Source organism: Acomys russatus, chromosome 17, assembly GCF_903995435.1.
Source record: "Acomys russatus chromosome 17, mAcoRus1.1, whole genome shotgun sequence".
In the NCBI taxonomy this organism is placed as follows: domain Eukaryota; kingdom Metazoa; phylum Chordata; class Mammalia; order Rodentia; family Muridae; genus Acomys; species Acomys russatus.
The window spans coordinates 29,501,144-29,514,334 of NC_067153.1; the positions used below are offsets into that span (position 1 = coordinate 29,501,144).

The 13,191-nt window shown below is 44.0% G+C and overlaps 1 protein-coding gene across 3 annotated transcripts in view; it reads left to right on the forward strand.

Moving 5' to 3' along the window:
* The first annotated feature begins 1,942 nt into the window (after positions 1-1,942).
* Positions 1,943-13,191, forward strand: part of Samd12 (sterile alpha motif domain containing 12) — a 447,164-nt gene continuing 435,915 nt past the window's right edge. For all 3 annotated transcript variants that reach the window (XM_051159686.1, XM_051159685.1, XM_051159687.1), the window contains exon 1: positions 1,943-2,051. In XM_051159686.1, coding sequence (XP_051015643.1) covers positions 2,039-2,051 — 13 coding nt within the window. In that variant the 5' untranslated portion in view covers positions 1,943-2,038. The remainder of the gene's footprint in view (positions 2,052-13,191) is intronic.

Genomic DNA, 13,191 nt, shown 5'->3' on the forward strand with positions numbered 1-13,191 from the left:
ATGTCTCAAACTAGTGTTTTCTCCATGTCTTACTTATCCAAAAAACAGCTAGTAGACATTCCAGTAAGAAAATATTAAAAGCTTAAATGAGTTTTAGTTCTATTAAAGAAAAAATGATATTTTTTGCATTAACAAAGGATTTCAGTGTTTTTAAAAGTTTACTATCACCCAAGTCATTCAAAGTTTGAAAATGAGTGAATGACTTTAATCTTTTGGAGTGGTGTTTTAAAATGCTGTAAGGTTGACACTTAGGTGGCATGTGTTTGTACAGTTATGTGTGAGAACCATTAGCAGGGCCTGTCCTCTGCTTTTTTTTCCATCCATTCACACTAAGGAGAAACTCAGCTCTCTGATAGTGTCACATACATTAAGCCATCAGGAAGAGGATGGAGTCCAGTTCTGTTCACATTTTCAATGGTTGGTGTTACATATTATAAATTTGTTTTCTCATGGACTCTGCCTCACTGGAAAGGCCGCTTTCTATCATATCTAGAATGAATGACTTAGGTTTGGTTTGCATACCCTTCTGTAGACTCAGAATCAAACTAACATCAATGGCATTTAATGCTTTCTAGGTTTTAAAATAACTATACACAGTTACATTCCCCCACAGGAGGAACTAAGCTTGCCCTTAGTAACCAGGAAACAAGAACAAAAACAGGGCTGCACAGATCCACTCTGAAACAAAACTGACTTGAGAAAAAGTCTTCCTGGTGCTGAAGATAAAGAAAAGTCAGTGGCGACTATGCAAGAATCAGAACTTCGGAATTACTTCCTTGGGGCTCTTTTACAAAGATGCTTAAAAGAAGACAAGAAGAGTGGTGCTGGAACAGAAAAGTTGGGTTCTGCGTGGTTTCGCCACCTTTAAAGTCTTCACTCACTTTGGAGATTCCCAAGACCATTTGCTTATCCCTACCAGCCACGACTGTGTCTGCATTTTTGAATGTAGGGGGAAAAAAAAAAAAAAAAAAAAACGGCGAGGAGTCTAATTTTCATCAATATTTGTTAGGTTTGAGATTCTGCCATATATATGATTCCCCTTTTATTTTTTCTACTTAAAGTGTTACCATCCAGCCCCAGAGGAAGGTCATAGGTTCAGAGGTGGAAAGAAACTGAACTGTGCAAAGTGTTACTTATAAGGCTCTACCACAGGCAACCAAGGGACTTCCTAGCCAGGAAAGTTGACAGACAGCCTCTCACTATTGAAGCCAGATGTCCCATGCTCTGATGTCCTCTACTGTAATCCTAACAGCCTCTTTATGATACTGTCTTTGGGAGATTTTAAAGCCACCCCCTCCCATTAGTATTTAACCCTAAGAACAACCAAGAGGTTCCGAAGTAAGCAATCTCTCCTAGCGGGTTTCCCCCACAAATGCAAAAATATTTCAGGTTGTATAGGAGCAAGTTTCAACAGCATCCTGTGCAGCAGGTCTCTGGCCCAGGGGAATGGCCACAGACAGGAACGTCTGGTTTCCTCACTGACCCAGTAAACTGAGGGACCAGTGGCCCTCCAAGAGAGCACAGCACCCACCTGGTTGCCCCGCCGCCGCCTCCGCCTCCCGCCCGCCCAAAGACGGCTAGGTGCCTAAGAGCTTATAAATGACAGCTGAGGTCTCAATCACAAGTCCCTCCTCTCAAAGCTGAAAGAAGCCAGGCGCACGGCCGTCTGGGAGATGTAGTCCTTCTAAATGTCATCACTCTTGGAGTTCCCTCCCGAGGTCGCCAGAAGAGAAATATAGTCTGACTAGTCTGGTTCCACGGAATGTATATATGCAATCCCACTGTGAGGGCGAAATCTAGCCCTACCGTACTTGTGGGAGGTTTCCTGGGGGCGGCAGGGAGAACAGACTACAACTCCCATGCAGCTTCGCGCGGAGCAGGAGCCGGCAGCTCGCTTTGCGTGACCGCAGCAGGTTGGTCCTGGAGCAGATGAGCGCAGAATATTTAGGCGAAAGCTAGAGGAGGGGGGCGGGAGCGCGGGGCTGGAGGAGTACCTCGGCCAAGAAAATTATGCATGCGTTAGGCAAGCTCTGAGAGAATGGCTGTGGAAGGTAAGGGACGCTTGGGGCGTTTTAAGCTCCCTCTTAACCCGCGCACCCCAATCTACACACCCCTGAGTAAGCTCGGCTCCTGCGGGGCGGAGAGAAAAGAGGGTGGCGGCGAGCGGGCCCCTTTTCCCTTGTACCACTTGGCACTCACCTGAGCCCTGCAAGGCCAGGAGGCACTTGATCCGCTTGCCTCTGAGAGAAGTCTAGGTGCGCAGGACTTCAGAGTAGGAGGAAAGAGCGCTCCCAGTCTTAAAGGATGTACTGGAAGTGGATGGAAAACCGGGAAGTCCAGCAGGAGGGTACAGCCCTGACTTGCTCTTTTCTCTGTTCCCTCTAGCCAGGTTAGATTGCGTGGCCACATTGTTGGGAATGTTCGCTTTGCCACCCACACGTGGGAAAGGACTCTAGTCAGGTGCATCATCCAGAAGCTTGGACCCCTCGCTGTGTGTACCCAGCAGTGGCTGCAGCATATATGCCCCTAGGATGGTGCTGTCTTTACACCTGTTTCTGTGTAGTCCTGCCCAGGGTTCGTGAAGTTCACAGGATCAAAGTGTAAGGCAGCCACCTAGACTGGGAAAGTCTTTTCTTTGAAGTCTGCCTTTCCTCTTTCACTGTCTTCCGTGTAATTTTGGACTTTGAATTTGCCATTTTGATTGCACAGCCCTGTCTCTTTTTGAACTCTCTTGGCTAAGAGTTAGGTCAGGCAATTTTTGAGGGATCCGAATTGTTCATGTCACTTTCACTTAGGCACAGGCGTTTTGTTCAGGTTCGTTCCTGTGTGGAACAGGGCGCATGGAGCAGAGGGTTTCTGACGCCAAATTAGAGGTCTCGTTGTACCTCTATGATGGGATGAGACGAAACGAACGCGGGAGTATATGGGGAACCCACCTTCGCTTCCCATTAAGTATGGTTCCCGAGTGCATTTAGGGTTAGAGGGGACCTAAAGCAGGAAAAGGAAGGCATGGTTGCCAGCTACAGCAGGCTGTTTGCCTAAGGGAAATGAGCTGGTTCCTTGTAGGCTACAGAGAAGAAAAGCCCACGGGGTTTCTTGCTTCTGCCTCACCTCTCTGCCGCAGGGGTCAGAAAATGAACTATCCTGACCTTTTACTTACTTCAAGTAGCAACAGCGCAGCTCACACGTTCATCACCTCTACATGATGGCCTTTGGGCTATCTCAGGATCCTAGCTTGTCAGCCCGATGCCTCTACTATCAGCTTTTCCCAACTGTACCAACAAAACCATCCACCTCCCCAACACACACACCTCTATCCTTCTCTCAGGTAGGCAAGTATGTAGGTAGGTGGGTAGATAACAGAGAGATGATAGATCGATATATGATAGATTGATTGATGATAGATAGATAGATAAATAGACAGACAGACAGACAGACAGACAGACAGGCCACAGAAACAGAAAGCCAACATAAAGCCCATCAGTGAGCTTGAGAACAAAGCCTATTTATTTTACACCACCCTTCCATCTTGCCCATCAGGTGACATTAATTATGATCTCTCTTTTGTGCCCTTTGTATGAGAGACCCTCCCTCCTACTTGACAATCCACAGTGTTCTTAAAGGTAGTTTTCTGTTCGCTCTGAGAAGTATAGAATGGAATTAGTCACATTTCTTGCCTTGGGAGGATTGCACCAGCAAAGCCAGACCTTACAAAAGCAAGGGCTCTGAGAGTGGGTGTAGACATCGAAGAGCTTATTTTATTTTCTAGTGACTTCCTTGACTGAGATGCCTGTGCAGTAAACAGGAGTCCCTGGGTTTGAATGACAATGGGACTGAAGTACACAGGGGAAGGGGGTGTTTTAAACTTTCCCTGGTGGGGGGGTGGGAATTCCTGCCTGTAGTTTTCTGCCAAGTTTTTTTTTAAGACTTTAAGATTTTTTTTTTTTTTTTATGTAGATAAGTATCTGCATATACACCTGCATGCCAGAAGAGGGCATCAGATCACAGTACAGGTGGTTGCGAGCCACTGTGTGGTTGCTGGGAATTGAACTCAAGATCTCTGAAAGAGCAGACAGTGCTCTTAACCACTGAGTCATCTCTCCGGCAAGGAGAACATGAAGTAGGCCCTTCCTGGTTACTTCCCTGTGGTCCTTCAAGGGTCTAGGAAGTCCTCCCAGAACTTCCAGCTCTTCTGCCTTTCCAAGCTCTGGGGACCTCCTGCTCTAATCTTCCTTACCACCCGTGCTTAAATCTGCCACACACTTTCCACACTTAATATGTCTCACTAGACTCTATAGCACTGGGGCATAGGAACATACACCCCGATTTCCTAGGCAATAGCATAGAACTTGGCTCATAGCAGGCTCTCAAAAACTGTCTGTGGATTACACAACAAACATTCACGGAACTTTCATAATTGGCTCCTTACGAGTAATGGAGGCTTTCTTAGGTGTCCAAATTTTATAGAATAGTCCTCGTTTTCAGCCCTGATGTTCTAAGACACAAACGCTGGTTTCATCGGCTGCTGAGAATGGCATTGTCCTCCTAGCACTCATTTGAGATTTAGAACGTGTCACCTGGTGCTACTATTTTAGAATGTTGGCCCTTAGACCATCAGAGTGCTAAATGTCCTATCCTACATGACCATCACATATAGGATCCAGGGTCAGGATGAAAGAATGACCAATTTACAGCTATTCCCTGAGAAATAGTGAGTTGGAGAACCAGGTATTTTTATCAGAGGATGGTGAAAGGAAATATAGCATGTGATAACATCTGGGCTTTCGTCTGTATACCTGGAAGAAAAAAAAATGGAGTTGCTACTGTTTGATTGTTGGGAACAGTGTAGTGGAGGACAGGTTTTATAGAAGCGTGCCTAGAACACAAGTAAATTATAACTGTTACTTACACTCTCTGCCGTTCCTCTCCTTTCAAAAGAAGGCCGTACCGTTTAGCACCTGCTTTACACGCTAACGTTTTACTTATTCATGCCAGCAATGTTCTCTAATTAGGAACAAATTAGAAGGTTTTTATAATGTGTAACCCTCCTCTTAAGTAAACTTGAACTTCTAAAAATGCTAATTGCAAGTAGGGCCCTTACTCATCTTGCTGAATGTGTGCCTTCCTATTTAAAATGGAAAAAGGTGCCTTTTGTTTATGGTTTTATGGCTAGTGTCATACATACATACATACATACGTACGTATGTATTTATGTGTATATCACATTGAATTTCAGAACATCTTATTTGTTCTTAGTCTAATTGCGGCTTTTGGTCTGTTTTGGATTCTTGGATGCCTATACTTTTTATAACTACCTTAGGTGTTTATATCTTGTGTTTAGGCCAGTGTGTGCCCTCTGTGAATGAATGGATGGATGGATGGATGGATGGATGAATGAAAGATGGCAAATATCGGGGTAGAATTATGAGTGGCTTTATTTCTGTATTTGCCCCCATACAGATGTGCTTTCAAAACATGGGGTCGGATACTATGCCATGGTCTGTACTGTGTTGAGATTGTCATGTTGAATATTCTTAAATGGGAAAGTAGCACCTGTAGTCACCCATTCTCCATGTATGGAACATGTATGCAGTTCTGTTTATTGATATGATTCTGTCCATCAGAAATGAGTTGTGATATTATAGGGAGAGCGGTAAGTGTGGATCCATTAGAGCTGGTGCTATATTTGTCTCTGAATTCTATGTGCAGTTCCAGGAACTCAGGAGACAACAATTGTTTCATTGATTTCCCCAAAGCTAGAGAGGGTTTTTCTCCTTCTCCTTACATCCTCTCTGTTCCTTTATCCTTAGCATTTTTAACAAAAGTAGGAAGAGTGAGCTTCTGCCCTTGGTGATTCTCCGGCAGGTCAAACAGAATAGCTCCTCTTAAATGGCAAGAAAATGGCTTTCAATTTTGAGCACTAGAAGCGCCCCTCCCATCCAGAAAAGTACTTCAAATGGAAAGCTGTGTGCTCTAAATGACATTCGTGATCTGAATTGTTGTTCTTAGCTGATCACAATAGTTTGTTAAATGACATTTTACCAGCCATTCAGTATTCACATTCTGTAGTTTTTCTGTAATAAGAAGGAAAACACCGCTTATCACTGGGCTCTTGAAAGACTAATTAATAACTGGAAAACAGGGAAAAAAAAAAAAAAAGCAGACACTTGTAGCAAAGAGAAACAGTTGTCGGATAGTGCATTTGGGGAGCTAATAAATGCTGACCCTACCCATCTTAGTTCGAGAACTAAGGCCCTAGAAAGGAACAACAGTATGAGATGACAATGTCACTGTTATCACAAGACAATATGGGTCACCTTTCAGACTCTGGAACATACAGTAAGTGGGCATGTTCGCACTGCTCTTCCCTTGCAGAGGCACCCTCTGTCCTACTGACAGGCTGAGAGCAGAAAGAACTGATACCCACAGCTGCCACGTATGCCCCAAAGGAAAGGAAAGGGGGCTGGGCAGCCCATGCCTTGTGGCTTCCACGAGCATGCACATAAGATTACTATCCTTTTTTTCCCCCCACTACAAGTGGATGAGGAGAGAGGCCAGAAACATTCTGAATTCCCTTGTCCCATGCAACGGGGAGATGGCTTCCCTGCCATTGTCCTATCCTACCTGGACTTTTAAAATGACTTTTTCATTCCACGTTGTGTCAAAACCGTGTGTACTTTCTGAATGAATGAATGGATGGATGGAAGATGAGAGAGGGGAGTTGATGGGTAGAATTCTGAGTTGTTGGAGTTCCATACCAACCAACCACCAGGCTGACAAACTCCCAATGCTGTTCCCCTCTAGAAGCAGTGAGAGAGTGAACACACCTCCCAGTGGGTGTCTCAATCCAAATGTTTCCAGCTCTTCCACTAGCATGCCATAAAAGATTCATTCCGCTCCCCCCCCCACTTTTTTTTTTTTTTTTGCTTAATTTCATTTTGTTTTCTAGTCCATCAGATCTGATTTACCTGCCTCACCAGCTCCTCTTGATCACTGTTTTGTTTTTGTTTTTTGTTTTTTTTTTTTTTTTTTTTTTTTTTTTGGAAAAAAGAATGGTGACTAGTCACTCACCACTGAAAATTCCTAGGGAATGACTGCATGAACAAGAAACGAGGCCTCAGACCCTTGAAAGGAAACTCGCTGTGGCAGCGTTTCCTGCCACTCCCATTGCTCCTGCAGCCTTCATCCAGTCTCAGACAGGGCTTGGTCTAATCCCACAGTTGCCTTGCATAGCCCAGCCCTGACTAATCCCTTTCATTTTACCCTTACTTCCTCAATAGCTTCGATGTTCCCATATGCCAGAATGAACAAGGGCTGGAATAAAGAAGGGGAGATGGTGGAGACCTTTACCTGTAGGACCAAGTGAAGGGCTGAGTCATAGTGGCCGGTGTCGTGACTTGTCATGGAGAGGCCACTGGGATTCTGAAGCCTATGCGTCTGTGCCTTTGATTCATTAGGAGAAAGAGGAGCGGTTGCGAGCTCTCGTTTGTGGTCTTTAGATAGGTTGGGTTTTTTTTTTTTTTTTTTTTTTCCTGGAAAGGGACATTAGAGAGCTGTCCTTGTGGTGAGAACTATGCCAGATATGGTGGCAGAAGTAATAAGGAAGGGACCTGAGCTTCTCTATTCCCTTGCCACCTCCTTCCCTACCTAAAACTTGGTGAAAAGAGAGAAGCCAAATAGACTTGGTGCCGCGAGTGCTAAATAAAAATACGAGCAACTATAACGTGGGAGGTCTGAGAACAAACGGGGCATTTAGGGACAGGCTAATGGAGGAGTAGCAGCGTTGAGTGAGCCTTTCATGAGGATTTATGGGTGTGGTAATGGGTAAAGGGCATGGAACATGTATGTGTAATGTGTGCTCCCTTGTGGGTTTTTCCTAAGTGCTAGTAGTATGGTTATTTCACCCTATGGACAAGAAAGTGAAAGAAAAGGCCTCTACGTCTACTCCAGCATATTCGTTTTCCAAAGTTCACTGTCATTGCTTTGCCAAACTTCGGCACTCTCCAACCCATTCGGCTCTTGCATATGGCTCTTTGGAAACCACAGGCGCAAGGGAGAGAGAAGCTGCACTCTTGTAAGTCACGCTGGTTCCTGCCTGATTTTCTGAAGTGGAATGGATCAGTGCCACCCTCTCTGAGCTGGCTCACAAGAGAAAACGTGGCTATATTTAGTCTGGTTTTGCTAAAGTGTGGGTGCAAGAAGCTGCCTGTACAGCTCGCCTCCCTGAGTGCAGAGAAGGATGGCACAGCTGCCAGTGACAGGGGTGGCCCGCCCCACTGCCTCCCACAGCCAACTTCCCAGATCTCTAAGGCCTGGAGGAGCAGGTTGTCAAGTTGGATATCTTTTCCCCCTGTTGCGTCTCAGTTGCCTTGCTGCTGGAGAAGGCATTTGTGATGTTCTGGTAAGCACATCCCAGGTCTCAAGTGCTCTGTCACCTCTCTGTGGACTGCTTGATGAGGGTGGTCCTCAGACATCCTTGAAACTGGGGCCATAATAGGCTCAGGCCTTCTCTTAGGTCCTTCCCAACCTCCCTGTCTTGTGGTTGTCGCTGTGGGGTCTAAAGCAGGAGAGGTGTCCTTATATTTTGGTGCCCTTAAATATATAAGTTGTGTGGCTAGACAAGCTGAACAGCTGTCCAGAGGGGCTGAGGACTCTCAGTGTGTGTGGGAATGGGGACACAGAACATTATCTGTGGTTCTTTTCCCCCATCAAGCCACTGGGAATACCAATATACATACCCTCATAGACAAATTAGGAATGTCGCTTTAGTGTCAAGGGTATGTTTAAGACTCAGTCTGGCAGTTGCTCGGTGAATGCTTGTTGTATGTTGAGCAATATGCTGGAGGTCATGTTGTCTATCTCAACTTAGTTCCCTGCCACACTCAGGGATGTATCTAAACCATGTGACATAGTATCTGGAAGAATAGTAGGTATTCAAATAGGGGGACACCAACAAAATGTAATTGATACATTATAAAAACATCTTCAGGTCAAAACATTGATGTGTTTACAATAAGATGGTGTCTATTTGCAGGGAAACCAACAGATATCCATGTATTGGCTTAATCTTTTCCCGAGGAGACATGAAAGAACATTTATTCACCCCAGGAAGGGCACCAAAGATATGATTGTACCTTAAGTGAGTTTGGTGAACCCCAAGTTTACTTGGGCTTACTTTCAAGAGCTTGGGTAATGGTTTACCTAAAGGAGCATGAGCAACTTAAGGGCAGCTACACTACCAAAGGAAAACCAGAGGGGATGGGCCTAATGAATGGCTTCTGAATCTCTCCTGAGCCTTGTTAGCCTTCTTCCTATGGACAAAGGAAATGACAGTGGGTCTAATCTTGTGACAGGCATGGCGGTAATCTGAAGCTGCTCTGAATTCAATGTGGAAAAGCAAATAACTGGCTGAGGGACAGCAACCCACAACAAAGAAGCTGTTGTTCCAGAAAGATATTCAGTAGAGAGTCATCTCTGACCTGAATATTCCTCTCCCAAACTTACTTAAAATTAGTGGTTTTATAAGCCTTCCTCTCTGACCATCACCTGCCTCCCCTCTCTCTCCTTTCCATTCAACACCAGATACATGATATAGAGGCAAAAATCAGAGAAATTTCAGATCTTTCAAAGCAGGAAAGATGTTAATGGACTCTGGAAATGACCTTGGCCAACTGGTGGAATATCTGTGGCAGAATTAAAAATAAAGCAGAGTTGGGTCAGATAACTCCTTCGCAGATGAAAATTTCCAACAATGTTGGCATGGTAAGTGCCCAAGAAAAATATGAGACCTTTCTAAGGCTCAAGCTACACCTTTGGGAACTAGAATATCCTAAAATATTCTGGGGGGGGAAATGATCTTTTTCTCAACTAGACTATGAAAAGTCAAGTGTGAAATGAAAAATCTTGTCCTCCTGGCATAAATCTTGATGGAGAAGTTACATAACAAATAAAAATAGATTTTTTTTCTGTCCTAAGAATTAACATATATTTATAACCATAGCCAAAATGTGTTTGAAGAGGCCATAAAATAAACTTCTTACCTTCTCTTTCCAGATAAAGTATCATTCCAATTTTTTCAGTATTGTTTTCAATACACTAGGCTCCATTTGAAGTGTATTCGTATTCCCCATTCTCTCTTTCAATATAGGTACAGACAGGTATTTCTTGTTTGTTTCTTGTTCTGTCTCTTAAGTTTTCATATTAATATTTTAAGGTTTTAGAAACTTGGATTATTTGTGTGCAGTTTACACATGGTGAAATCTTATACCTCTCAGAATTTTGGAAAACACACATACTCCTGTAAGCAACAGTATAATGAAGATCTAGAACAATTAGAAGACCTTGGAAGGTTTTGTTCATGCCTTTCACCTGTAGTCCTTGACAGTATAGGTCTGGATTCTGTCCTTGGGCTTTTCCTCTTCTAGAATGTCACATAATGGTATCATACATCTTGTTGCTATTCGAGACTGGTGCCTGAGCAATACTCTGTGGAGTGGAAAGACTGACATTTATCCAAGATTCAGGGATTGTCTCTAGTAAGGGAGGGTTATTTGGAAGCCACTGGAAACAAGTGCTTACAGCTTGCGTGACATGGTCATTTCTCTTGAGTGGATAAGAGTGGGGGGGTTTTTTAAGTCAAATAAACTGTGTCCTTAAAGCTGTGTCCTTTAGGAGCTAGGAAGATGGCTCAGGTGGGAATGTGCTTGCTGCACAAGTGTTAGTACTTGTGCTCAGATCTCTGCAATGCATGTAAAACCCATGTGTGGAGGCCATGTCTGAAACCTCAGCACTGGAGAGGGTAGAGACAGGAGGATCCCTGGGATTCATTGGACAACCAGTCTAGCTGAGATGACGAGCTCTAGGTTCAGTGAAGGCCGTGTTCAGAAAAAAGAAAAGCAGAGAATGTGATGGCAACTTCAGGCCTCCACATGCACAAATGCTATGGAAGCATGCTCACAAATATGCACACGAAAACACACACACACACACACACACACACATATGCACACATGCACACACAATCCTCATCACAGCACATTTTTAAAATTTTACGTAGCTTTGTACACAGCTGCAAAACTGTCTTCTAAGGTATCTTTGCTTCACGAATGTTCCTTTATTTGAATCTGTGTTCTCTGGGTTAATTGTCTCCTGATAATGGAGGCGTCACACAAATAAGAGACTTAGGTTCAAATGTATATGCTGCAAAGGGATGGCTATGGGGCTGTGACAAGTACACACCCCACACTTCAGGGTGGATGGAGCCTAAAAATGTCACTAACTTTAGCATTTGGGGGAGAAAGGGGCTAGATATTTTGAATAGGTTATGTAAGAAGCTCTCATGCAGGTATGGACACTAACTTTGTTGCTCTTGTGTTTGTGGGAATAATTGTGAGAAGTACATACCAAGGTGGGCTTGTTTGGGGGGAATTTTGGCAAGCACCCAGACAAGAAAGATGAGTTTGAGAGGCTTTAAAATCTGAGTACAGGGGTTGCAGGGACAGTTCAGTTAAGAGCACGTGCTGCTCTTGCAGGTAACTGGAGTTTGGTTCCCAGCACCCCTGGTGAACTGTTCATAGCCCAAGTCTATAGATCTGATGCTCTCCTCTGGCCTCCTTAGACATTGCTGTCACATGCACAAAATCCTACACACACACACACACACACACACACACACACACACACACACACACACACAATTATCAATAAAATAAAAACAAAATCCTTGCAAAAATGAAGTTTAGCTAAAAGGAAGAAACTAACTCGCTGTCTCTGAAAGAAGTGGTCATTCCTTCTGAGATGAATCAGTTCTGCTTGTAGAATGCTTGGACTCCACCTTGTGGCCCAATGGTTGGCTGTTTTTGCAGTGGATACCTTTTGAGGATGGGCCCAGGCTTGTGTTTTGCAATGAGAATTGCAGTCTCTCTTCAGTTGTTCACTTATGCGGTAAGACAATATTTCATTCATCTGCAAAAGCTACGTGTTCTCAGCTAGAAAGTGGGTCTGGCAGGTAGAATTGCATCTGAATTCAGCCCCAGCCCCAGGGCCATTGCTGGATTTTCTTAGTTAGGGTTACTAGTGTGATAAAACATCATAACAAAAAGCAACATGGGGGAGGAAAGGCTTTATTTCACTCACATTTCCATATACCAGTAGATCATCCAAGGCTCTGTGGGCAGGAACTGAAGCAGGACAGGGACACAGAGCCAGGGGCTGAAGCAGAGGCCATGGAGGATGCTGCTTACCGCCTTGCTCCTCATTGCTTGCTCAGCTTGTTTTCTAATAGCACCTGGCACTGCCATTCCAAGGGTGACCCCACCCACAACAACCACTAATTAATAAAATGCCTCACAGGCTTGCATACAGCCCCATCTTCTGGAGGCATTTTCTCAATCAAGGTTCTCTTCTCTCTGATGATTCTACCTTTGTGTCAAGTTGACACAAAACTAGGCCTCACAACTGAGCTCTTGTCACCTTGACACACAAACACAGTACTTTTCACTTAGAGCCTTTCCTTTCTTATTTATCCCCAAGACGACATGTTAATATTCATATGACAATATAAAATATATAACTTTAAATGTTCCACCTACACTGTAAATAATGCATTGTCCAGAGTCTGGCATACACTCATGACCTTCTGAGCACCTCCAAAGGCTTGGCTCACTTCACTGGCTTCACCCTTTAAACACACACTGCCTAACTTCCAGGCTCCAGCTGGCTTCACTCCACCATTGCTGATCTTCTTGGTGGTACCGATGTCTTCCAACTGCTTGGTTCTCTTGTTGCACCTGGGCTGCACTCTTACAAATAGTATCTCCTGTCCCGCCCCCTCTCTCTTTCTCATTACTGAGAGAATCTGGATCTATAATAAAACATTTTTAAAATTAATCTACACCACCACTTCTCAGCCAGAGTGGTCTTTGTGGGAATATTTGCCGTATTCCAGGGTCACTGCAGTTTCCTCACGTCATGTTTTTATTTTGGCATGTTCCATTTTGGTAATTTGGCTTTAGTTTAATCTTTTAGAAAACTTTGTGATTTGTGTTGGACAGCATAAAAATAAGATATTAATTGTACGCCACCATATGACTTTTTTTTTCCTAAGTTTTTGGAGCAAATCACCAATAAATTGCCATGATCATGGATCACTACACCTTTGCATCTTTTTCATATGGAGCATCATGTCTGGCC